Genomic DNA, 27828 nt, shown 5'->3' on the forward strand with positions numbered 1-27828 from the left:
AGGATTTTACATGATGTATTTATAGAGTGTACCCCTCTGTGCATAATGGCAAAGACATATGGGAGTATGCAAATAAATATGGTTGTGTGGATCTACGCACCGAAGTGATATTAAATATTTGTTAAACTAAAACAATTGGTGGCTTAGCGGCAGGTTTCTAGCCTATTCTTCTTGTTCTGTCCCATCAGTAGCAGATACGAAAAATTGTTTATTCCCTACCAGTTAGCAGATATCTTTCAGAATATTACTCTTCATTCTACTCTCCTCTAGCCTAAGTAACAAATTACTTTGACTTTTCCTGCAGTTAATACTGTCTTGACCTCTGATAACGTTTGTTTCTTTCTTCTGGATTTTCTGCAATTGTTACACATTTTGCTTGAAACTGAACATCCAGAATTGTACATGGCTCTGCGAATGAGATTGACAAGTGAATTGGAAGGATGGTTTCAGATCCATTAATAGATTTGTGCTAGGTAAAAAGTAGACTGTAGCTAAAAGTCTGCTTTTACTTTTTTTCATTCAGTGAAGATAATACTGGTGTTATTTTAACCTAAAGATTTTGGATGTATAAAGCTTATGCTTTTATACTCATTTTTATTGCCTACTTAAATAGGTGTCACCTAATTAAGTATTTTTGAAGCAAGTGTGATAACTGGAATATCTTGCAGAACCCCTTCCAGTATATGCATTTGGACCCTAGTTCAGCAAAATACTGGAGCACAAACACACTTTAAGCACATAAATTATTGCCACTTAAGTTTTCAATGGGAATTCAGGAGCAGCACCTCCCAGATTATTATTATAGGAGATGTAGTGGCTCTAAGGTGATTGCATTGTGAAGTGAATGGATCTATAATGGGCTGCTATATATGCTGTAGCTTAGATTCATTGCTGAACAAGAAGGGGGAGTTCTGGTTGCTAATTTATTTATTTATTGTCATTGTATCATTGTATCTTGGCAGGAATTGGTCAACATGCCAAAACCTTTAGTTTGGAGCATTTTGATAACATTTTAGTTATAAACTACTGAAAACAAGAACAGAAAAGGGAAAAAGCATTATGCAATTTAAATCATTATTTGGCTTTAAAGGAAAGTGAAATTAGCCTCAGCTGATTAAAACAGATACCACTGGGAATACTTACATCCAGACTTTGTCTGTTTTTGTCATGAAATAGATGCAGAACCAACAGAAGTGCCGGAACCTCCACCATATGAGAAGAGAATGCAGTTTTTTGAGGACGAATTATTTAGACTTACACGGTCAGTGCTTGAACTTCAGTCCTCCGTGGCAGGTGTGAATGAAAACCTAAAGCTGACTGTCCAAGAAGATGCTAGTAAGATGTTGGTCACTTGGCTGAACAACCTTTATGACCGCCCAGAGCCTGATAGTGCGGTTGGTGGTGAAACAGACACTATTCATCTGCCTGGACTCCTCAGCAATAAAGATCAAAAAGACCCCTTTATTGATTTTGAAATGGAGGATATAAAGTCTGAGCTAGCTGAGGTCAAAGAAGCTTTGAAGATGAGGAATGACAAGCTGGAGGAACTGAATGGAAAAGTAAAAGGCTATGAAGGACAATTAAAACAACTGCAGGAGGCTGCACAAGGACCTATAATAACAATGCCCAGTGACAATATATATCGGGATTATATAGACTCAAAATTTGAGTCCCTCAGACAGGAAGTACTGGAAGGCTTTGAAAAGAAAATGGCAGATCTGAAGAACTCCTGTGAATACAAACTACAGGATATCCAACAGCAGTGTGATGACAATGAAAACAACTGTTTAGGAATAATTGATGTTATAAGAGGAAAAGAGAATGACTTGAGGAAAGAAATAAATACTCTCCGAACTCAGATTCCATCAAACAAATCCAGTTGTTGCAAGGAGGGTGAGAGAAATGACTTTGACCAACAGATAAAAGATTTAGATAGGAAGATTGACAGAGTTGTGGAAGCACACAGGATCTTGAACGTCAGAATAGATAATGAAATCAGTCGATTGTCAACTCCAGATCTAGAAGACATGTTTGGTGAGAGGTTGGAGGAGCTAGATGCGAGGATGAATGTTACAGAACGAAATGCTGAAGAGCATTGCTTTTACGTTGAGGAAACTCTCCGCAATGCTATAGCTACTGAGGTAGATGAATTGAGAGACTTGTTTGATCAAAAGCTGCGGGCACTAGAAGATAGGCTAGGTGGCACTATTTTAGAGATAGCTAACACCACAGACCCGGATGGGATGTTTATTAATCCTGGGCCCATCTTGCCCAGTGATGGAGGATTTGCAAATGAGCAATTTACAGCAGAGATTAATTTCCTGAAGAACAAACTACTGTCGCTTGAACACCTCTGTGGGCAGAAATGTCAGCCTGCACCACAAGGTATGGAGAACCTTCAGAAAGAGCTAGAAAATTGTAACAACAAATTCAATCACTTGCTTGTGAAAACAGAGGACAACTCTCTTCTCCTGCAGTCTCTGAATAGCTCTTTTAATGAGAAACTCAACTTAATTAAGGGTAACCAACGTGACATCCAGAAAATGCAGAGAGATGTACGTGTATTCCGGTATAGTCTAAATGTCATGGATAAAGATATGAAGAATCTTCAAGACGGCTTGAGTAGCTGCAAGGAGCAGCTTCTGGGTGTCAATTCTACCTGTAGAAAAACACAAAGAGGTGTCTTCCGAAAAATCGATCAAATGCAGAGGACATTTGCGAATCAGACTGCTCATCCCAGCGATAATTGCTGTGGTGAAGTGAAAGAGAGACTAGAACAACTGAATGACCGTATCCTGAATGATCTTAGCAAGTGCAAAGAAAAGACCCAAGGTATCCAGGAGGGCGTTTCGGATGTCGAGAGCAGAGTCTCACATGTTGAAAAAGTTTGCGTAAAGCTGGACTCTGTTTCAGGTAGCTTGCAGAAGATCAAAGAAGGTCTGAATAAGCATGTGAGCAGCTTATGGAACTGCATCCGTGAAATGAATGGAACTATAGCATCTCATTCCACTGATATTTCTGGCCTCAAAAATTCTGTCCAACAGTTTTATAGTCGGGTCTCCAAAATCACCACGGACATTGAAGGCGTGCTGAAATCTCAGTCTGACACAAGTAAGTTTTTTTGCCTTTTTAAATTCTTTTTTTGTTTGGGGTTTTTTTTTTTTTTCCAACTGGCTTCCTTTTCTGAATCATTTATAAGGGAACTAAAAAAGAGAGGAAAAGTTTAATGTTACACAATTTCTACTTTGTTTTTACAGTGACTCTAATTTTGGCTCTCTGCTCTAGAACACCATAGAGGACTTACAGTGCTTTTAAACATATTCCCAGAACAAAAAAACCCAGTTGTTTTATATGCTTTTATGTTTACTTTGAGACAGAATAAAGCGAGTGGGAAAACTAATATTTTTGGATAGTGAGTTTAAAGTGAGTTTTAAGTAATAATTATCTGTGAGTGTTATTCCAGTTCATTTGATTTGACTTTTTGTTTTGTTTTGTTTATTTTGTTGGGTGAGATTATTCTTGATTCCTTGGGGGAAATTGAAAAGTAAATGGAGAAAACTGAAGTCAAAGGAATTAAAATTTATTATAAGAAAGATTCCCTTCAGGTTTTATTCTTAGCATGAGGTAATGTTTATAATTCAGCACCATCTCTTTGATTTAGGAATTTCGCAAACAAGCACTGGCATATCGTGGTGTGGCAATGTAAGACTTCTGCTTCATAGCTCTCCCAGAAGTTTGCATTCCCACAACGTAGTTGGCAAGAGGTGCACACCCCAGCTGGCAGTGTGTTCACACCTCAGCTGCTTCTGTTAGTAGTCCAACATGTTAGCGCAAATCTAGCTCCACAGGTGATTTAAAGTTTGCGTTAGAGTGGCTGAGAAGCAGAGGCACATTCCCTTTGGCTCAAAATGCTGTGAAATGGTAACCTCAGCATGTTGGTGAACCTTGCCATGAAGGTTTAGAGACCTTGCCGAATGCCGCTCAGTTCCCTCTGCGGCTCTTGCTTCAAATTTCAGCAATGGATTGTTTTTCTGAGAGAGTCAAAGTTTACAAAAGGAAGCTGAGTTCCTGTTTCTGTTAGCATGATGCAAAAACTTAGGACTTGGAGACCGCTTTGACACTGCACTTTTCAGTTGTTTGATGCTTCTGGTTTTAATTCTGTGCACGTATAAGATAAATAAGATTTCTGTGACTGGCCTTAAATCAGAAGAAGAGGTGCTGAGAGAAGAGCCTGTGGGCTGTTGCAGGTGATGGTTGTTGGGGGAGATCAGATGCAGGACTGAGTGCTCTTGGAGGAATGGACAAGTTGTGCTTCATGAAGGGTCTGAAAGATATTTCTTCAGGAAAGAATATCCTTCTCACTCCAAGGCAGAGAGACTTGCGAAAGCCTGTGATGGATGTGTTTCTTTAGAGTGTTTAATTGTTTAAAACCAAATGTATTGCAGTACTTGACACAAAAATCCTTCTGAGGCAAGAAGCTCTTGTGTGAAATTAAAAAAACCCTTTCTCTTCCTTTAAAGGAAGAAGTGAGAGGGAATGTGGGGGATTGTAATTCTCAGATAATTCTTTTGGTGAAATCTTAACTTAAATTTAACAGGGTTAGGACCTTCATCCCTAGATCTTGCAGAAGCAGACATGGTCCCCATTAAAATGCAGTATGATGTATCTGTGTAATCCTATTTCTCATCCATCTTGCCCAAAATAAATTTGCACTAGGGACCAACATTGGAGAAAGGTCCAAGATACACACAGTAATCTTTCTTCTGCTGTTTAAAGCAAGTCTTTGAGCAGCCTCATGGGTTGCGTTTATCAGCCCCTATTACAATGCTGCAAAGCATTAAAAAGCCTCAGCACCTCCAGTTTTCCATAAAATACTGCCATTTCAGGGCAGAGCTCTCCATCCACCTTTGGGTGTTAAGAGCCTGTGGAAGGATGCTGCTGCTGGCTCTGGGGTGCAGGCTCTCTGAGCATCCCTCGCTGCTACAAGGTGCCTCTGGCCTCTGAAGGATTTACAAAGCACAGGCTTCGGCTGCATAATGTTTCCAATTACAATAACACTCTCTGGCACAGCAGTCCAAGTAGTTTTGATGGCTGGAGTTGCAGAAAGATTTTGGCAAAAGAGCCTTTTTTGGAAGTAGTTTGGGAACCCTGTTACATGAGTTGAGGTATGGCTTTAACTATTTTTACATTCATAATCTGCAGCATCGTCTCTGATACCGATGTTATTTGAAAGGAAGACTCAGTCCTGGCTGTAGATTGGTGTAGAATTTCTTATGCACTATTTGCCAGCGTACGTAGCATTAAAATGATGTAATTTGACTTCAGAAGGGCTGAAATAGAAACAAGTTGTTACTAATGACAGTCGTTGAGGGCAGTAAGGCAAGGATACGTTGCAAGAAATAAAACACAAAACCTTATCAAGCAGTGTAAGCCCAACGCACTGTAAACCTGAGCAAAGTCAAATGACCCTGATCTTAGGAATATGGCTGAGTTTTCTTCCAAATTTTTTATTAAGGGGTCCCTCAGTCCAAACTAACAAGCCAGGTTAATGAATGATTGTACGTCAGATATGGACCCAGAGGCCAGAAATCTAGTTAATTTGTTAGAATTTGTGGTGAAGGTAGTACGGCATCCTGCTGTACACAAGGTGGTGGTGGCGGCAGGCAGTGGTCTGCTCTAAGCATGTAGGGGACCATGCACAATGTGCTCACCAAGGTAATGCAATCCAGCAGCTCTTCATGCACATTAAATGGTGACTGCCCCCAGCTCCATGTCTCGAGGGTTAAGTTGTTCGTATTGCACTCCATGCCTGTTTGCAGGCAGGTTTGCTCTTCAAAATGGCGGGAAACTACAAGGCTTGTTAAAGTTAGCGGTGTCTTTTAACTTAACTGCCTATTCATATAGATTCATGAAGTTTTCCAGGAATCAGAAGTGTGGTCTTGCAGCCCAATACTGTGCTGGGAGTGCAGATTGCTTTGGTTATGGTTATTTGACCTGAACTGCTATTCCTCTGGTAATTGTCTCTGTAGCAGGGTTTTGAAAGCAACAGCAAAATGTTGTCTGCTGAAGACATGGTCTAAGAAAGCAAATGTTTGCTCTGCATTACAGCATCAATAAAGGGCAACATAAAATCTCAGTGTTATAGTGCAAACAGTCATACAGTTGATTCCTCTAGGCTCCCTGTGAGCTTGTGCAAAATGGTACTTTGTAACTTGAATTTTCTCACAGATACCCATTAAGTCAGGTCTTCTTGGCTTCTTGTGAATGCAGTCACAGATTCCTTTACTCCCTAGTTTGTTTTATGTGCTTTGTTTCTCTGTGTTTTGGGGGCTGAGAAGAGTATGGTTGGGGCAGAACAATGCTAGACACGTGCATCCTCAAGATCCAGCAGCCTCATGCACCCAGGTTGCTGCTCATCTTCCTTCCCAGCAAATCATTCCTCCTTCAGTGAAGTAAACTGGAGGTTAAAGCTGCCTGGCTGACCAAACTGAATAAAACAAAATAATTTTAAGAGGGGGATGGGAGCAAACGCATTCTTATTTTCAACCAAGGTGGGAAACCTTTCCTTCTGTTCCGGTTGCGGATGGGCATCTGCAAGCAGAAGCTGTTGTGTGACATGGTAACCGAGTTGTCACTTACACCAGTGATGACAACCGGAGCAGCAAGGACATTGCTGCTGAGGACAGTGTGACTGCTCTCAGCTGTGTAATGATCTCTTTGTCTTCCCAGATAGATGGGAAGATGATGGGGAAGATTTCTGTTTTGTCCGTGGCAAAGCTTAAGCAGGTCCAGCTAGATTCACCCCAGCCTTTGTCAGGGGTTCATTTTCTCATTGCCTTGTGAATTGAAAACATGTGTTATGGAATTCTGCATCAGGATAGGGTGGCTCCAGTGTTATCACCTTTATTTAGTGATTTTTTGATACTTTGTCTTGCTAAGATGCATCTCAGTAGAAGAGGCCAAAAAGGTTGGCAAAGATGGTGGACCAGATCCCTCTCAACCCACACATATCTCATCACTGATGCTTTAAGTTGAGCTTTAGGCAGATAATTTTTTATTTAGCTTTATGGACATGTAGTTGAGTAATTCTGAATATTGCAATATTGGTGTGGATGCAAGCAAGCAGTTTGCACAGGATATGGGATTTGAGCTGTTGATTGTTATTTAAAGGTTTAGAAAAGCTAGCAGAGAAATGTATTAATTTTCCTTTTGTCAGCCCAAGTCATTGTCTTACTAAAGCTTGGCTTAATTGACTAGAGAAATGGCAAGTACGTGTATCCCAAGGTAAAGTATTTTGTCAACTTGTGTTTTGAGTTAGGTTAACCTGAAGATCTTAGTTGAAGGTCTAAATCTATGCCACTGTGGACTGAAGATGTCTCACCAAGTTAACAACTCTCTTAAATAATTCGCTTTGATATTTTAAGCCTTTTTTTTAAAAAAAAAATTTTAAAGATTTTTTTTATCCTGGGATTTTTATGAAGATAATTTTAATCTGTATAAAGTGTACGTTTCACTCAACATTTCACTCCTTAGTCCTCTGCCTTGTGGATAGAGTTACCAAGTAAGCTTCAGTCCAGCTTTGTGGTGCATTGCTTGTGTAAGTTTCAATTCTCATGACAGTTAAATTCAGCCAGCAGAGCTCAGGAAGAGCCTGCAAATGAATGCAGGTGGTGTGAGACTATGACTTCAGACAGCCTCTCGGTACTCTTGAAGGCTTATGTGGACTTTTTATGAGGCTGAAAACAAGAAACGAGATTGACAAGGGTAAAGTGCAGGTGTCGATTAGTCACGAAACTCCACATGGGTTGCCAGCGACACCGTCTGGACCTCAGCCATGCGTCACAGACAACACCTGCATGACTGTGATTTTGTGACTTGGTTGTAAGCTCTCACCCAAATGCCCAGGGTAAGGCCTTCCTGGGGCTCCCCAGCTGTGCAGCAGAGCCAGAAGAAGTCTCACACCACACCTTCTAGGCACAGCCGTTTGGTTTAGCCCTGGCCTCTGATGACTTTACCCAGGCTGGTTTTGGACCGTGATGAATTGAAGTGCATTTTTCTGACCACTGACACCTCAGAATGATGGGTCTCCACTGTGGGCCGTAGTAAGCATCTCTGGTGTAACAAGTTGCATCAGATAAATTTTCAACGGGATGTTTGTCCATTTCCCCCGAAATTCACTTCCATCCCTGCACCTAAAGCCACGCTTTAGTCTGAAAATGCAACCAAAATAACCAATGCTAATGTTTAATTTAGAATGAAATTCTAATTATTCTGTGTAAAAGCTATCATTGCATCTGCTGAAATGTACACCACATTTGTAAATTCCCGTTCTTAATGTACATGTAATTCAGCTTCATTCTTGGGAGGACATTGCATCCTTAAATGTCACCTAGGACTTCATTTTTATGAATAAGCCATAATTCCTATAAAGGGCTTAGAACTGGACCAGATACACAAACGTAACCATGTCAGCGCTGTTCAGCCCTGATGTCATATGTGTTGGCTGCCCTACTGGAAAAGTCTATTAATGGTATCTCTTTAAACAATAAAGGCTTTTCTGGTAGATTATATCCTAGGGTTCTGCCTTAGTAATCAGAAAATATTAGTAATGGGAGTACTTGGAATTTTAAGTTTGTTGCTTTTCGAAGTAGGGAAAAAAATCTGTAAGTCAGTGTGCATTTACTCAGTTTTTTTGCTGTGGATACTTTTCTTTATGGTAGTGCTAAAGGGTCAGTCTTGTGCTAGGTGTTGTGTGAGTACAGAGTTGAAAATAGGAGCGATGGGTGGGAGGTGTTTAGGAGACCTGACGTGAAGGTGGAGAGAGAGCATGCAGTGGAGATGGAGGCATTGGTGGGAATCGGTGCGATACACAGCCCGCTTGGTGCAGAAAGTCAAAGCCGGACTAGTGGGTGAATGTTCACGGGTTATTTGACTGCTGCTCGTCCTGTCTCCAAGCTGTCTTCATTCCTTTCCCTGAGTCACAGGCTGGGAAAGAGGGGAGTCTGTAGTACTGCAAGAGAGGAACAGAGTTTTGCCAAGTGCAGTCTTGGGTCTGAGGGGAAAGGTGGCCTCAGATTGAGTCCTGTTTTATTTTAAAGTACATTTTTTTACAAAAATAGGCAATTTTATATACTATTTTAGGCTAATAATTCTATATCTTTCTTCTTCTCTCATCATTTCAAAGGGCGATCAGAAGTACCACGGCAGCCGTTGCCACCGAGACCACCCCTGCAGCCCCAACCTGGCATACCCCTGCTGCCATCACGGCCGAGGATACAACCCCCGCGACAGAGGACCCCCGTCCAGCCACCACAGCTGAGACCTCCTCCACACCCAGCACTGCCGGGGTCAGGAGTTGTGCCTTTTCAGCCTGGAACAACCGGGATCATCTTGGAGACTGGAGAGGCGGGGCCTCCTGGCACTGTTTTAATGTCAGGAAGAGGGCGGCTTAGAAGTGTGGATGGTCAGGCTGGTCAAAGTACCATGCCCATTGCTGAAGGGTATGCTGGAGCACCAGGTGAGAGAACCAAACTAATAGTGAAGTACCCCCGTCCAAGTGCAATGGATGTGCCAGGTCTTGCTAGAGGAGTAACACTGAGATACGCTGCACTTTACCAGCCACCTTTCAGCCTTTTGTAGACACCCATTATAGCAGTTGCTGTTGGGAATGGGCTTGCAGCAGAAATGATTTGTGAACGGGCCTTTGCAGCTTCCAGCTGGCTACAGAAGTAGGGGAAACACATTTAGTGCCAGTTTTGTTGTCTTTGCCAAGGCTGCACAAAGCATGACGTGAACGGGGCTGATGTAAAACCTGTGGTAACTACAGTGGTCTTTGCCGCTAGGGAAATTTAAATTATTTTTTTCTTGCCATAGTCCTTGCAGTGGATTTAGTACTTTGTAGTAAGGTTTTGGTTTTCTTTGCCATGACTACCCCAATTTAACAATAATTGAGCATTTCATAGGAGATGCTATTTGGTAGCTAGTTTTGTTCAGTAGCAAAGGATGCTTTTTAGAAGACTGCAGTGATATTTTGTCATAATGTATTCCATTATGTACTGTGTCACATGTACTACTTTTCCTTTTTAGGATATCCAAAGTTATCTCCTCCTACCACAGACTCGCAAGGTAAGGCAGTTGTTTCCTAGAAATTCTTTACACAGGTATTTAATGTTTATTTCAGTCCTGGAAAGTCTCGGTTGAGAGAACAAAGTGTTGATTTTTAGTATTTAAGTTTAGCATTGAGGAAATTCTGTCACATTTTTGCTATACCTAAGCATTAAAACATAAACTACATCCTTTGAAAAATAGTTCATTCTGGGTTATTGTTACTTACTTCACTGGTTTTTTTTTAAATACAAAGGGTTTCTGTTTCCTAGCAAATGTCCGTACTGACCTTTTTTCTTCTTTTAAATGAGAAAATACATAATTCTTTCTATTTTAATATTTCTTTAATAAGATACTAGTAAGGCCAAGACTAAGATCTTGAAGCACTGTTAGTATCTGAGCTAGCATATGAGTTGGTCCTCCTCATGGGAGAGTTTCTGGCTCTGGTAGAATCACAAGGGCTCGTGTTCCAGACTTCAGTGAAAGCAGCAGAGCCGCCACTGCCAACCACAGTTTAAAAACATTCAAAATGCAGTTTTCTTGGTTTGGTGGTCTTTTACTTTTTGTAATTGTTAATAGCACCATTCCTTTATGCACTTGTATGATACAGGTATAAATCTTGTGTGGGACATGCTAGTTGGCCTTGATAAATACGTAGATTGGGTGCTGCCTGCCCTACAACCTCATACTCAAGATGATATCAGACCCTGGGGAATGGTATCCTGGATCAAAGTGAATATTCCCACACCCTCTTCAAAAAGAATTATTTCATCTAAATTTATTTGAGGAAATATGAGAAATAGATTAAAATGAAACATTAGAGCTTTATGGCATCTAAAATCCTACCCTTGGGACTTAGTTTGATGTCCCTAATAAAATCACAGATACCCATCCTGAAGACTGGTCTGAGGACTGACAGAGTTGTAAAGAGGTTCACACTGTAATTCTGATATTTATACTTTCTAATTAAAAATCTGTCATAGCATTAAAGCAATGTTTTTTGCATTTGAGATTGTGGTGGTAAGAACAAGCAGCAATAGATGAGGCTGCTGGAAGAGGATGAGAAGTAAACAAATGTTCATTTATCTTCATGCCAGCAAAGCCAAGATAGATGTCTAGATTTCTGTGATAAATGGATTTCCTGGGGGTTTTCTTCCACTTTGTACAGTCTATTGCCATTTATAGCCAGCAGTATTTTAATAAGTTTATGCTAAAACTGTGAAACGGTAGGTGAATGTTAAAAGTGTTGAAAAGGCAGGGTGTGGCAGGTAGCGCACCTGTTTGCTGCTTGGTGGAACATGTTGCAAGGCACGTTATTACCCTGGGATCCAGAGAGAGGTAGGCTTGACCAAGGAGTTCCTTTTCCTGATCCATGCCCCTGAAGACCTATCTAAATATAAGATACACCTGCTGATCTGTCCTTTAACTTCCCCCAAAATGCCTTCCGAATCCCAATGGTAGGTACAGTCATAGAAAAGAGAGAGGTAAGCATGGTGCAAATAGCTAATAGCTTTCTGTGGAGTGAGAGCATTTACATCCACTGTCCCTAATTTGTCAATGTCTGCTTATAAACAGCAAAGAAAGAGCATTCTGGGGCAGAATCCAGCAGTCAACAGTGTTGTGGAAATTAACAGCTGCATAAGGGAAGATTTTTGGCTTATTGGAGGAAAAACTTAATGCTTAAATAAGGCATCAAGGATTTCTTAATATCTGATTTGTGCAGGGCCACAGTTTATGATGTCTTTGCCAGTCTTCACCCAGTACATTTTGTGGTACTGAACTTCAAAATTGAAAGGAGAGCAGACCTCCTTGTACTAGAATTCATGAAATAGGAAGTTTGTACTATTAAATTGGCCTTTTGAGTACTCCCTTTCATTGCTGTTTCTGAATAGCTTCTGTTATATAAAAGCACTGCGCAGGAAGAAGTTGAGGGCTCCAACTCTGTCCTCTGAGATGAAACTAGCCCACTTTAGCACTCTTCTTGAATGCTGAGGCACAATTTGCATACATTCAATGCGAAGTATTTCTTGAGTCTTTCAGATTCAATAGCTATCTGTTTGCATGCATCTCACAATATAACGTTGTAGGTGAAGATCTTCAAGGACTTACAAGTATTAATGGAAGAGTATAAGGTACAATATTACATATTAGGTCTGTTTTCACAGGCAAGGAGTTTATGACAAAGGTGAGTTAAGTGTCAGGACCTAAGTGCATCCACCTAGTCCCTTTTGATACAGAAAGAGTTGAACCAGTTGTTATTTAAAGAGACACCAGCAGCAAATGTTATTGAAGCATGGCAATTCTACAGTTATGAGAGTTTTTGTTTGCTGGGTCAAAGAAAATTGCAGAGGCAGAGTAATGAATTGGCTGATGAACTGGTCTGGGAACTGATGAGAAAATGCTTGTAAGGTCCCAGGTCACACAGCTAGGCAAGGACAGAGCCAAGAAGAGGATTTGGACGTTCTGATCAGCATACAGAGGGTCACAGTGAAAAAAAATTCACTGAAAACACAAATTGCCTTCCCCACCCTCCCCCTTCAGGCAGTCTGCAGTGTTGCTTGTGTGCTTAACCCTGCAGCTCCAATGAAGGGTGGTTGCTCCTCTCTAAAAGAAACTCGTTGTACAATGTAATAAAGAAAACAGCTGAGCTAGTGAGCCCTACTGCTGTGCTAACGTGGCTGTATGTATCTGTGCAGATGAAGGGCTAATTTTGGTTTGGGCTTTTTAATTCTTTCTATTTGTCTGATACTCAATCATTTTTACTTTCTCCATGTGACTCTGAGCAGCAAGCCTGTAGGACACATTTCAAATATAAAGGCACAATGTAATTGTAATGCAAGATTTATGTTGTTGTATGTTCCTTGATTTGAAGAAAGAGTTTACTGAATACATAAATAACCCTGCCATGTTTGTGACAGGTTCTGCTCCATGTTTAGCTCTTCCTTTTGATCATTGGACAGGGAGCAGTATTCTTGTCAGTACAGCAGTGGTCTAGCACAGGAGAGCGTGCTTACTGACTGAGGTAAAGAACATGATCACCTGCAGTTGCACCAGTGGTTGTCTTTTCCTGCTGTTTGCCTGAAAGAACAGCCCAGTTCACAGACGCACACCAAAGGGGGGGGAGGGAGATGGGCGTTTGTGTAAGGAGCAGTAGGTAGGTGCTAGGGCAAACCTTCTCTTCCTGTGAGGTTAAAGTTAGGAGCTGTAAGAGCTGTTACTAACAGACTCAGGAGAAAAGTAGCTGTGTCTTCATAACACACTGAGTTGTCATCCCCATCAGAAACATTGTGACTTAGCAGAGCAGAGCTAACGGGCTCATGAGCAAAGGGAACATTCCTGAAAATGAGATGTGTTAGGGTCAAACTGAAGAGTTAAACAAAACAAAAGGCAGGGAGGTGATAAATTGCTGATATTTTTGTCCCATTTCCTGTAACTGAAATTATAAACTCTGCCCTCATTGAGATTTAGGAGTATTGGCCAAGCAGAGGAAGTCTGACACATCCTCCATACTCCTGCCATATGCAAAGGAGTAATAAGTACATACTGCCAAATCAATTACATAGCTACGGTCTCTCTCCTGTGTAGATTCTTGAAGAGTCCTCATGCCAGTCACTGAGCAATTGTCAGAAGCACCATCACACTATGTTATTTTTTTCTCCTTTAATCTTGGTAGAAAATGCCGATGCTGTGCAGTTGGGTTTTGCTTGACTTTCTTCTTCTTGTTCTTTTTCTCCTGGCCCTTGGGCTCTGTGGGAGGCATGAGCTGTGCTGGGAAGTCAAAAGAGAGGGGGAGAACCAGAAATACAACTAGCAGATAGGTGGAAGTAGATGTAACCTAACAAAGGTCACCCATGTGTCTTCTGTGGTCTTCTGACTCCCCAGAATGCATTATACTAGCTTAGATTGCCATGAATGTGCATACTTGCTCCTGCCTACATATATATAATATATATCTCAAATGTGAGATAGAATATTATTATTCTTGAATATGTCTAAAGTCAAAGAGCTTTTCCTCCCCCAGAAGCTGTAAAACTGTGGTTGGATCTTCTGTGAAACTTTTTGTCTGCCTAGCAGTTTCTTCATCAGAGCTGTGCATGTAGTTCCCAGCTTCTAAATGCTTTAAAACTTTTCTTCCTGATTTTTATAATACCACAACACTAACTGCTTAAGTGAAAGCAGTTGCCAAGCCAGGATTTTGCCTGGGGAAGCTGAACTTTGATCTTTGCATGAAGAAAAGTGTTTGCAAGCGGGGACATGTAAGAGAAGGTGGTTCACCTCTCTGTAAGGGTCTACAAAAGCACTGCTGAGAGCTGTTGGTAGGACTTACAAAAGCTTCAAACAGGCACAGTTGCAGCTGGAAGCAGGGACAAGGATAAGAGAGCACAGACATATTGCGTCTTTGCTGCGCCTCTTACGTTGCCCACTGAACTGATCTACAGGATATTTAGATGGGTTTAGGATTTCTCCTTTGGTCAAAGACAGGTGGCGTGCTAAACTGGGCTGCAGATCTGAAGCAATTTAAGCAGCAAACTCTAATGTGCAGGAAAATTTTGAAGGAAGCCATGGCCAGCCAGGGCAGGAGTCATGCCCTTTTTCAGATGACACCAAGCTGAACAGAGCTGCAGCTACTCCAAACAGAGAGTGCAGCATTTCTGGGCAGGCAGCAAATGGTTTGTGCCATCTGTGCAGTATGACTGCAGGGGAGAGAAACTTCCAACTGAGCCAACAAGAAGTTAGTTGAGGTGCATTTTCAGTTGATTTGAGACTCAGGGTAAGCTGAGAATACCAAGAGATGCTTTCTGTAAGTAGCGTGGTGTTGAGGTGGTGGAGCTTTACAGAAGCTGCTTAAGTAAGTAGACCTCTGGCCATTAATTTTGGTCCTTTCAAATAACCTAATTTTAGCTTGCAGGAGCACTTGCAGGCGCACTGGCAGGTAGAAGTAATGAAAAAGGGCTTCTGTCTGTTTTCTGAGCATGAGACAAAATACTGAATAAGGAGATTTCCAAAGATACATGAGGCAGCTGGTTACTAGCCCCTGAGGGAAATCAAGGTAGTTATTTGCCATTTCTGAAGTTGCAGGCATGTCTTCCCCTCCCATGCACCCATGCCACGTTATTAAGAAAAAAAAAAAAGATAGTAGAGCATTTGTATATCCACATATTTGTATATCCACATATAGATATTTGTATATCTTTTTAGATGAAGATTTGTCACTTTTTAACTTCAATTTTTAAGTGATATAATCTGAATTGAACATTGGTTGCTGATGGGCATCTCAGATTGAAAGGAACAGAAAACCAAACATTTATTTTAAGGAAGGCAGAAGAAGGAGCCGGTGAAACAGCATGGAGTAGACGTGGATCCTAACTTGAACAGGGTAGAACAGAAAGAGGAAATGAGGACAACTCTGAGAGTATTTGTTGTTTACCAAATTGCCCAAACAAAGCAACAAGAGTTGACTGCTTCTAGTAGTGTGTCCTGCCTTAGGGGAAATGGTTAGAGGGAAGGGAACTAAAATGGAACTGATAAGTGGTTGATTACTAAATACTTGCCATTAAATCAGTCTATTAAAAGTAAAATTTTTTTCTTAATTCTCCAAATTGTATTTCATCCAACACCAGAATAACAGCACTGTTCAGCTAGTAAGCAGATAGCCACTATGAAACATCTACGTGTCTGTCTGATCTGCTGAGAAAAGAAAAAAATAATTGTGGAGCGAAAAGTCCCCCAAAAGAGAAGTGCTAGAGAGAGACAGAAAAACCCCAATGCTGATTCTCTTTGCTTTAATACAGAAGTGTTACTTCTTGTAGTTATTTTCGTTACCCTTCATCAGAGAATGTAAGAGATCTAAAGCTGTGCGCAGCTTTTCAGCATGACTTGGAAAGCTGGCATGAGCTATACATCGAAGTCAACAGTGTTGTCATTGTGATAGTGACGGAGAGCGGAGATGTCCAAGGGCAGCCTCAGTCCTGAAGAAGGTCTGTGGCAGAAGCATTGTTGAATTGAAAGGTGGCAGGATTTCCACTGCCAGCATTTACAAGCCACGCGCCTTTTCCTTAGAAGGGAAAAGAAAAAAAAAAGGGAGGCGGTGGCCAAGGATGGGATTTTATGGTGCTCAGTAAACTGTATGGTGAGACACCTGGGACTTGGGCCAGCAATACGTATTCTGCTAATTCTGGCATCCCTCAAGTGACAGGGTTAGTCCAGGCGGAGTATGTGCAGGAACAGAGACACTGGATCATAAACCATCACAGGGAGAGGCTGTGTTGTCATCCTGATGTGACTCTGACTCACGTTGTTACCCATTTTAGGACCTGCTGCTGCTGCGGCCTCTCTGGTATCGTTTTCTGCTGGGCTCACGCAGAAGCCTTTCTCCAGTGATGTTGGCGTGGTTCACTTTAACAAAGTGCTTGTGAACGACGGGGACTATTATAACCCCAATACAGGTAACAGCCAAAGAATGGACCCAAGGCGATGCCAGATGGGCAGTGGCATGAGTTACCAGAGTTTGATGCTATTTCAGGCCTTGCTGGCACATTGAACAAACAAAATAAGTCCATCTAAACCAGACATACCGAGGTAAAAGCTTCCTGGGGATGTGGACAGGCACACGCTTTGCCACTACTGGTTTTCCACAACTGCCCATAACACTGAGGCCCAGCTCACCGCTACCTCTGCTCTGCAGCACAGCTGGTTGTGCTCCTCACCCCACCTGAGGCCAGCTGAGCCCAGGTAGCAGAGGTGGGGTTCCCTGCGAAGCCTCTTCGCTGCAGCTTAGCCAGCTGGGTCACCTGGTGGAGAGGAGGCAGGGAGGTGGTACGTACTGCCTCCCCAACAGCAGCAACTGCCAGCTGCTGCCTCCTCAAGCGGAGTGTCCTGTTGCTTGAGGGTGTCAGGCATGCCTTAACCTACTGGGGACTTCTACAGCATGTGGGTGCCTCTCGCCTCCTCGCCCAGAGCTCAGTCAGAGCAGCTGCTTAGGCCAGGAGCTTTCTAAATGTGGACAAGACCTGCTGATGTCCTGAAGGACTGGTGGGCTTTAACATAAAAGCAGCAACCCTTTTTTGCCTTCATGACTGCTCCCAGTTGGCCTGCTGCCCAGGCTGACCTTGTCACAGTTATCTGTACATAGCAATGTGTAGCCCATGTCGCTTTATGTTTGTCACCATGCTTAGAGCAATCACGTCTCGCCATTTTAGTAACTCCAAAAAGCTCAGTCTATCTCTCTCCTGCAGGCATTTTCACATCACCATATGAAGGGCGCTACCTGATCACTGCTGTGCTGGCCCCGGAGAGGGACGAGTACGTAGAAGCAGTGCTGTCCGTCTCCAACGCAAGCGTGGCTCAGCTCCACACAGCTGGGTACAGAAGGGAACTACTGGAGTATCACAAACCCTACTCAGGGAAACAGACTTGTGGTGGTCCTGGGACATTCCACCTTGTTCTTCACCTCAAAGCAGGAGATGAAGTAAACGTCGTCGTAACAGGAGGCAAACTGGCCTACACAGACTCTGACGAAATGTACTCCACGTTTAGCGGAGTTCTCCTTTATCCTTCCATTTCTCATGTTTAGGTTTACCTTGAACAGGAGAGAAGGGTGAGATATTCAGAAGAAATTAAGTGTAATAAAATTCAAAGCTTTAATATATTCAGTTTATATATTTGATTTCAGTGATGGGTTTATAGTCTATACTGAGACCTTTTCCATGTCCCGTTTCCAGAGGTAGCTACAAAAGGGATGTTACTGTAGCTAAATTAATGCCTTCCCAAGCCCTTGTTTACCCATACAAGCAGAACAACTGTTAAACAACAAATATGTTTGCAGTAGATACTTTTCCAGTCTCCTCTTGCTATTCCCTATTAAATTGCCTTTGCAGTCTTCTCCCTAGTTTATCAAATTGTCCCTAGTGTATCAAAGTTTACATCTTCACTGAAGTTTACAGTTGTGGCCAGCTATTTTTATGTTTTCAGTCAAGTAGGGGCAAGAAGGTGAGGCTGTATTGGGCATTGTTGATGACGTCTTAGTCCTTGTATGATTTAATATCATCTTGGGTCAAGTGCATTCGCATAAACAATTTGTTCAAAGCAATTGGTAACCACGGTGGTGCAAAGCAAAATGATACTGATCTGCAGCAGTTTTCTTTTTTCCCCCCATAAGGGCCAAACACAGTGCTAAGAGACAAGAATTCCAGTCAAGTGGAAGCAGCTGTGCAGGGAGAAACTTACCTCACCTCAGCTTTGCACTGGGCAGACATGAGAATAAGGTGCAGTTGCTACTAAAAAAAAGATTTAGAACAGTTGTTTTCAATTGATACAGTAAAAAAAAGACAGTTAAGCATGATACTCTTGAGATTAAATCTTGGTGTTTGAAATGAATAAAACAGGTCAGAAAAAAATTGGAATTCTCTGCACTTAGCTAAAAAAATGATAATTTTGAAAAGTTTAAAAAAATGTACAGAGTTTGTTTCTGGCGCTCCTACAGTATTTATTTGCATTAAAAAGGAAGTTTTCTTCTTTGTTGCATTGTAAAAGACAAATCAGAGGAGAAATTGGTGATGCAGGAAAATAGCCTTATTAGCCAATACTGTCAAATGCACAAACCAGCCACTAAGCGCTAAACGCACTAAGTCTTTTGGCAACAGCCTGCTGCACTGGTGCGTTTGAGTGAGGTTTGTTTTAATATTCAGCATCTGTTTATATGGATGGAGCAACTTTCTTAGCTTCAACAGATAAACACAGTTGGGGCAACACTATTTTATTTCTCATAGTAGCCACTTCTTGGTGGAGGTAACAAAAAATTATGTTTTGGCTCTTTCAAGTTAGCATTTTGACAGACAGGCTGCCCAGGGAGGTGGTGGAGTCTCCACCCCTGGAAGTATTTAAAAGAAGGGCAGATGTGGTGCTTGAGGATATGGGTTAGTGGTGGACTTGGCAGTGACAGGTTAGCGGTTAGACTCGATGATCTTAAGGGTCTTTTTTCCAGCCTTAACGATTCTATGATTCTGTTTTACTGAGAGCAGGACTATTCAGCTGTCTCCTATATATTCTTATATAAGCTGATCTTTTTAATAGTCTATTCATGCGGCATAGAGTTGTATTTATCCGTAGTGGTTTGTGTAGTATATTTTCCTTCTTACAAATCCAGAACAGCTGTTTATAGCCTCAGAACAAACAATTCCTTTAGGTGAAGGAAGAACTCCCCATGCTGTAAGCAGCACCGTGCATTTAGCTGAAGCCCTTCCCATCTGAGGAGGTCAGATGAAGACTCATGCCTTTGTTGCTTAGTTTTGGAACAGATACTCCCAAATCCCGCTGTTTCCAGGCGATGAGATGAGGCATTCCCACAACAAACTATCACATCGTGGAAGTTGAGCTGCTTTTGAGAAAAGCAGGTGGAAAAAAAGCTTTCTCTCCACAGAAGAACTCTGAGTCAGTCCCTGTGCAGCCAGGATTGCACTGGGGGGAGTCGCGAGCACAGGAAGGAAACTGCGAGTGGAGTTTTAAAGCACCTGCTTTAGGAGGATCTCTTGGCACCTGATTTTCAGAAAAGACAGTGTTACCGATAAGCAGAAGCTAGGACTGGATGTATTTTGCAGCAGAAAGGCTGTTTCTGTAAGAGCAGCTGTTAGTCAGTAGCCACAGCTGTACAGTGAACTTGCACTACACAGCTTGATAAAGGGGCCACCCCCAACTCATTTCCCTGCACATTTGTCATGACCTGAGCTGGAGCGCGAGGCGTTAGCGTGCAGTTCGCAGCCGCGTGCTTGTTCAAGGGGAGCTTAGTTTTATTTTGTCCTAAATTAACAGCCCCTTGCTGTCCCATGCCTTTCTAGGTCTCAAAATTGAAGGGACAGACAGGAAAGATTACTCTTTTTTTAGATGTAGCTTCTTGTTATTTATGTACAAAAGCTGGAGAGGCACTTCTCCTTTTAGGATATTTTTCACTCTCCTCAAGAAAGCTGTGTTCTCTAAGAAGTTGGCTCCAGACTGTGTGTGACTCAAGTACTGTTAGATTATTGTTGCCTGTTCTAAAAATGACTCATGGAAACAAACAAAATGAGCTGAGTGCACAGGGAGACCCAGCTGGCAAACACCACCTTTGGTTTTGGGGTTTTTTTTTGTTTTTTTTCCTCCTCCCCTCCAAGTCAAGTGAGACATTTTTAAGAACCAGCAGTGCAGGTTTAGTTGCAAAAGTTATTGCATCCAATTCTTATCTAGCTGCTCCAGTAGATCTCTAAATCCAACCCACAAATCTTCACAAGCCCAGTTCCACTAATGGGACAGGGCCATCTTCTACCAGAAGTTTCTCCTTGTACCCAGGATCTGCTGCTGCTGACGCTGAGATAGTTTGAGCCCTCGTAACGCAGCATAGCTGGTGTTTGTACACAGGTATAAAGCACTCCCTGAACCATGTCTCGGCAGGGCCCAGTCTTAGCGGTATATTTTGAGGAGACTTTTCAGAGCTTTCAGGGATAGTTTCCCATCCACCATCTCCAGCAGCGCAGTGGCTAAAGCTATGGCCTTTGACAAGGAACCTCTGTCTCAGATTCCTGCCTTTGTTGAGGGAGACTTGAACCTTAATTACCACTTCCTTGGTAATTGCTGTGACCAGGATAGGTGGCTCAGTTCCTCCTGATAAGGTTATCTTTTCCTGGAGCTTGCAAGGTGGAATATTCACCCAGCTGGGAAGACCAAAATGCCGTAGCCCCTGAATAGCAAAGGGATGTGGGAGCCTGAGTTCCAGTCTCTGCTCCAGTGAGTGCACGCATAAAAATGTTAATTAAAGCAGCAGCTGGAACAGATGCGTTTGTGGGCCTCCTGAGGGTTTGCTCCATACAGACCAGGCCAGCTTCAACGGGAGCAGCAACAGCCCTGCTCCAGAATACCCTGAACCTGCTGATGGAGCATTTACATCTTCAGTGAGACTCAGCACGAGAACAAGAGAATACCAGCATTGAAAGGAACACTTCACGCTGGGGGTTCATGATTTGGCCACCGCATCCAGGAGCATTCACCAGCTCAAATAGGCAGTATCTGTTAACCTTAAAAAAAAAAAACAAACCAAAACCCTGTAAAGTGGGAGCTCCAAGGCAGGTACGCTGCCTGGTTCATAGATCACAGTGCTGCCTTTTAGACCTGTTTTGTAGGTAGCTTTGCAACACAGTGTATGAGGAGTGCAAGGTTCCCAGGGGCTGTTGTGCCAGGTGCTCCCATTTCACATCAAACCAGGAAGAAAACCAAACCGTACTGGGTGAAGCTGTACAGACGCGTGTCTGGCAGCCCCTTAGCCAGGCACAAGGCGAGGTGGTTTCTCAGGGACTGCCCAGATATCAAAACCAGCAGCGTCTCCAAGGCAGCATCGCTTGTGAGACAGGTGACTTCCCATAGCCAGGCCATTAGCAGAAGAACATCTGAAGACACATGGGTATGCTGACAGCCAGAGAGGCTCTGTTCTGGCCAAATGTGGAAGGTGTGTCCTAGAGCAGCTATGGGGAGAGGCAACAGAGCGACATATGTATCACTTATATCCCCAGGAAAGCTCGAAGCAAAGCAGGAATGCCAATTTTCACCACAAAAAAATGTGTGAAAAACTACCTCATTATTTTAATTTGCTCTTAAGACTTCGGAGACAGTGGAGACCATTTCTGTACTGCTCTCTCAAAGCAGAGAGAGGACGTGGTATTCCACCACGTATCCTTTCCACGACCCCAGGTTACTCGCAACAACTTTGTGCGGTTTCACTGAGAGGCCCTAGTCGACTGGCTGAAGCCAACCAGTCATACAAGAAAAATTACAAATAGTCAAGGAAAGAGGGCGCGGGGTAAGCGGGTGGCGTAGGAAGGCAGCCTGAACCAAAACACCCCTCACCACCCAATGCAGATTTAAACCGTGCTGGGCATGTAAGATAGAGGGCTCCCCAGCTGCAACCAGGAGATTCAGATCTGGACTGAACTGTTTCCTGAGGATACATTGTGCGTTTGGAAGTGAGTTTTATCTGCTGAGTAAGTTGGTCCTTATGTTATAGCACAGTAGTGGAACTATTTCACCAAAAACCACAAATGCATTTACAGTTTCAGCTTGGAGCCGGGAGCAATATGCACTCCACTGAGACTTGATCAGCAGGTACGCTTTGGCTGCTAGTTGCTCCCGGATAATGGCACAGAGTTCAAATTACCAAGTTACCAGGAATACCTGGGGGCTGTGTACTGTCATCACAAGACAGACTTGCACGCGAGCCAGCACCAACCCTCCTGCAACGCACCCTGCAGGCTTGCGACAAGCTGCAGAACAACAGCTCTGCCAATTCTTTGTACATGGGAGACTTCAAAGAATACCTTGTAACATGTTACTACATAAACGGGTTTTGGCATTTATCCATTTTGCTATCTCAATTGTGAAAAAAGGAACATTACTATAATTTTTCAGCAAAGAACACCGCATTTCAGCGTACGCTTTATGTGTGCATGTGTATACATATATTCATGTATAGCAAGCAAGAGTAATATCCAGGAACATGAAGAAAACTGCGTGATGGAAAACAACTGCAGATATGTCCAAATAAAGCTTACCTGTTGTGTGACATCTTGACGCTCTTTCACTTTCCGGTGAACACAGCAGGACTGTAAGCCACAATTTTTGCTCTCTCTTCCACCACCTTTAAAATTGCAATTTCTGGTTTCTCAGTCAAGTTTGAATGTATATTCTAAGTGTTTATTCAGTGTCAAGCACTTACGTAGGCTTTGTGGTACACAGAATTTCTGCCAACACAGTTCTTACCCTTCTTAGTTGTCCATTCAGTGCCCTGATTTCTAGAGAATAGAATAGCTTTCAGTTGGACGGGACCTACAACGATCTAGCCAACTGCCTGACCACTTCAGGGCTGACCAAAAGTTAAAGCATGTTGTTAAGGGCATTGTCCAAATGCCTCTTAAACACTAACAGGTTTGGGGCCTCGACCACCTCTCTGGCAAGCCTGTTCCAGTGCTTGACCACCCTCAGTAAAGAAATGCTTCCTAATGCCCAGTCGACACCTCCCCGGTGCAGCTTTGCACCTTTCTCCTGCGTCCTACCAGTGGGTACTAGGGGCAAGAGATCAGCACCTCCCTCTCCACATTTCATCCTCAGGAAGCTGTAGAGAGCAATGACGTTGCTCCTCATACACCTTTTCCCCAAACTAGACAAGCCCAAAGTCCCCAGCCACTTTTCATAGGATGGTCCTTCCAGCCCTGCCACCAGCTGTGTTGCCCTCCTCTGGACGCATTCAAGGACCTTCTTAGATTGTGGGACCCAGAACTGCACGCAGTAGCCAAGGTGAGGCCACACTGATGCTAAATACAGCAGGGTAATCACCTCTTTTGACCAGCTGGTTGTGCTGTGTTTGATGCACCCCAGGATGGGGTTTGCCCTCTTGGCTGCCAGGGCACGCTGCTGACTCACACTGAGCCTGCTGCCGACCAGCGCCCCCAGATCCCCTTCTGCAGGGCTGCTCTCCAGCCACTCCTCTCCCAACCTATACTGGTGCCTGGTGCTATTCTGTCCCAGGGGCAGCATCTGGCATTTGGACTTGCTAAATTTCATCCCATTAATCATTGCCCAGTGCTCCAATCTATCCAGATCCCTCTGCAAGGCCTCTTGTCCCTCAGGAGAGTCAACAGCACCTCCCAGTTTGGTGTCAGCAGCAAACTTGCTAATGGTGCATTCAGCTTCTGCATCCAGATCATTGATAAATATACTGAACAGCACTGGCCCTAGAACTGAGCCCTGAGGAACACCGCTGGTTGGGAGCCAGATGTAGGTGCTTTTACCACAAGCCTTTGAGCCCTGCCCTTCAGCCAGTTCTTGACTGAACAGTTCAGGCTACGTTGTTTATTTTCACCAGAACATGTACACGTGAACTATCATAGAATCATTAAGGTTGGAAAAGACCTCTAGGATCATCAAGTCCAACACTACTATGTCTCTTAAACCATGCCCTGAAGTGCTGCGTCTACCCTTCTTTTAAATACCTTCAGGGATGGCAACGCCACGACATCTCTGGGCAGCTTGTTCCAATGGCTGACCACTCTTTCAGTAAAGACATTTTTCCTAACATCCAATCTAAACCTCCCCTGATTCAGCTTGAAGCTGTTTCCTCTCATTGTATTGCTAGTGACCTGGGAGAAGAGACCAACACCCACCTCACTACCACCTCCTTTCAGGTAGTTGTAGAGAGCAACAAGGTCTCCCCTCAGCCTCCTCCAGGCTAAACCACCCCAGTTCTCTCAGCCACTCGTCATAAGACTTGCTCTCCAGACCCTTCACCAGCTTCGTTAACCTTCTCTGGACACGCTCCAGCACCTCAAAGTCTTCCTTATACTGAGGGGCCCAAAACTGAACACAGTATTCAAGGTGTGGCCTCACCAGTGCCGAGTACAGGGGCACAATCACCTCCCTGCTCCTGCTGGCCACACTATTCCTGACACAAGCCAGGATGCTGTTGGCCTTCTTGGCCACCTGGGCACACTGCTGGCTCATGTTCAGCCGGCTGTCAACCAGCACCCCCAGGTCCTTCTCTGCGGGGCAGCTCCCCAGCCACTCTTCCCCAAGCCTGTAGCGCTGCCTGGGGTTGTTGTGACCGAAGTGCAGGACCCGGCACTTGGCCTTGTTGAACCTCATACAATTGGCCTTGGCCCATGGATCCAGCCTGACAAGGTCCCTCTGCAGAGCCTTCCTACCCTTGAGCAGATCAACACTCCCGCCCAACTTGGTGTCATCTGCAAACTTACTGACGATGCACTTGATCCCCTTTGTCCAGATCATTGATAAAGATATTAAACAAGACTGGCCCCAACACTGAGCCCTGGGGAACCCCGCTCGTGACCGGTCACCAACCAGATTTAGCTCCATTCACCTCAACCCTCTGGGCTTGGCCAACCAGCCAGTTTTTCCACACAGTGGAGAGTACACCCGTCCAAATCATAAGCTGCCAACTCCTCTAGGATCAGAAGTGGGGAAACGCAAGATTAGAGAACAGCAAAGTAGGAATGAGAAGGAAAAGGAGAAGGCAAGGAAAGACTAGACCAAAAGGAATCACTGGAAGAAAACATGAGGTGCACCAGCCGTCAGTGCTGGGGTGAGACTGGCAGCCACCCAGTCCTTAAAGCAAAATTCAGATTAATTAGGACTGAAGATGAATGTTTAGTCAAAACTCTATCTATCTGGCATACTTCCTTACAAGCAAAGGCTTGTGTAGCGCTCCCAAGGAGGTGGCTTAGCATCGGCTGTAATTATCCCAATGCAGAGTTAATTGTGCCCTGTTCAAAGCACCATACAAAAAGCCATTAACGCACGCCCTCGCTCTCGTGCACCCCGACATGTGCTCTCCCGCTGCGCCGCGCTGCCGCCAGGGATGCTTGGCTGGGAGGCCCTCCTGCCGCACGCCAGCCTGGGGCCCCTGCCAGGCGGGACATCCTGACGAGCCCTTGCTGCATCCAACAGCGAAACCTCCAGAAGCTCTGAACCATCCCCCCTCCTCCCTCCCATGCAGCGAGCAGGACATCTGCCCCAAAAACCCTTCCGAGCAGCCAGCTGTGTCACAGCTCAGCTCGCCACTGCTCCGAGAGCCCGGCCAGCAGCTGCACCAAGCGGGAGCGCACACACCTCCGTCCCAACCAAACCGGTGTGAGTGCCGGGGCCTTCAGTGTACAGACTCCACGATGCCGCTCTAGAAATGGTGCCCTGCACACACACAAAGCCTACATTCTTGGAAACTGATTCTATGCTTCTGTTCTTTACACAACCAAGACAGAAAAGTCCATCCACTGCGAAACAGATTACTCCATTAGGAGTCCATTAGAAGATGGACACGGGGGAAACAACACCAGCTCAGAAGAGTTTTTGCAACAAATCTGAACGTTTGGCATCGGTAGGACACGCCACCCTTCTATCGCTTCCACTGGCACAGTTGCGTGCTGCACACAACAAGCAAGTACCGAGACCTCGGTGTGAAAAACGGGCGGTGAAGAGTGCGGTGTGAAGAGTGAAGCGCCCCAGGTGCGAAGAGAGGGGTGCAGCGTGTGAGCAGAATCACGGGGCAAACCCAGCAGAAACGGAGCCTGCTGCTGCGGGCGAGGCGACAGAACTCCAACGGTAAGCTCTGCCCCTGGGCACAAGGGGAGCAAACAGTGCCAGTGGCAGCAACGCAAACGACACGCGCTGCAGGAGGGTCAGACAGCACAACGTAGTTTCCACTTTCATGCAGATCCATCGCACTGTCACAGAGTTGGATTTTCTGAGGTAGGCTGCTAGTGAGTCGCATTTACCAAAACCAGCAGGAGACCAGGAAGAGTAAGTTTCTACTGAAAGCTTGAGGCTCCCTTTTCAAGACGGTCTCACTGTAATTGCCCAAATAAATTTAACTGTCATGGAAGACAATGCTCTTTGCCTTGAACAGAAAAAGTAAACATTGGTGGAATTCAGATAAAACTCCAAATTAGGGCAGATTTACAAGAGCTCAAACTACGCGGTTGCAAGATTTTCTTCAAGGCAGTTTGTGCGTTCCCAATATGTGCATCTGTTACCGGATAGTCTGTATGATTAATCCATGTTTGCTTTTCATTAGAGTTATAACCCAGTATTGATACCAGCACATAACGTAAGTTTGATGACAGCAATTATTTATTGGTTGTATAAATACTCTGAAAAAAGTAAATTGAGTGTGAGAGAAAGCAAATGTATCCTAGTCCTTAGACGAGCAACTTGAATTCCATGTAAAATATTAATACAATTTAAGCAACCCCACATTTACTAAATTGGCAATACAAGAATGGAATTCTCAAGGACAAAGTGAAGAAACATTTTCCTTTAAGTTTGTTTATTGTGATAACATTGTTCTGAACATCAATAAACATTGCACTGAAGTGTGAGTTACTGTACCCAAGACAGTCTAGTCTTAACAAAAACCACTGTATTGGTATGATCACAGATTTGACAATTTTAAACGCGCTACCTTATTAGTGATTGGGTTGCTTAACAATCAAGTATTCCACATCTTCAACATAAAAATGAAACAAATGATTGAAGAGAGTTTTCCCACCCTCAAAATAAACCAACATTTTGACTTTCATCTGGAAGTAATTAACACTGTAAGAAAATCCAAAACAATTCCATTCTATTCAGCAGAATTTAACTTTGGAAATGAAAACTTCTTCAGGCAATAGTGACACTTTAAAGGCATCTCGAATTCACCATGTATTTTTGATGTTTTGTTCTGGATTTGCATTACAGTCACATAAACAACTCTCATTCATATGACAGCATTGCCTAGAAGACTTGTATGAAATATTAACATGAAATCTCACCTCTTTTGTCTTTACCTTAAGCGGATTCAGAGTTTGCTTCAGAAGTTACATAACGGAGTTGACACAAGTGTTAAAACTTTTCCAGTTGAAAATAAAAGAAGTTTTAGGAGGAGGAGTATACCGACAACAGGAAGCTAAGGATACACGAGCCAAGATTGCACATGCAACTGTATACTATTAGGGATGACAGCCCAACCTTTGGGTGTACAAACATGCTTGGTACAGTAAAAAAAAAAAATTTAAAAATCCAGAAATGTGTACCACTTAAATTACTGATCTTTAAGTAATTTAATTCACTAACAAGTTTTGAATTGCAATGTTCCTCATTTATTCCCAGACAGGTATCACTGACAGCCTTTGACACGGTCCCAGTGCTAAGAGGATC

The 27828-nt window shown here is 43.5% G+C and overlaps 1 protein-coding gene across 1 annotated transcript in view; it reads left to right on the plus strand.

Moving 5' to 3' along the window:
* Positions 1-27689, plus strand: part of EMILIN2 (elastin microfibril interfacer 2) — a 43839-nt gene extending 16150 nt beyond the window's left edge. Inside the window, exons 4-8 of the mRNA XM_064442925.1 lie at positions 1177-3111; positions 9185-9517; positions 10087-10125; positions 16416-16550; positions 17340-27689. Coding sequence (XP_064298995.1) covers positions 1177-3111; positions 9185-9517; positions 10087-10125; positions 16416-16550; positions 17340-17677 — 2780 coding nt within the window. The 3' untranslated portion in view covers positions 17678-27689. The remainder of the gene's footprint in view (positions 1-1176; positions 3112-9184; positions 9518-10086; positions 10126-16415; positions 16551-17339) is intronic.
* The last annotated feature ends 139 nt before the right edge of the window (positions 27690-27828 follow it).

Source organism: Phalacrocorax carbo, chromosome 2 (assembly GCF_963921805.1).
Source record: "Phalacrocorax carbo chromosome 2, bPhaCar2.1, whole genome shotgun sequence".
In the NCBI taxonomy this organism is placed as follows: Eukaryota; Metazoa; Chordata; class Aves; order Suliformes; family Phalacrocoracidae; genus Phalacrocorax; species Phalacrocorax carbo.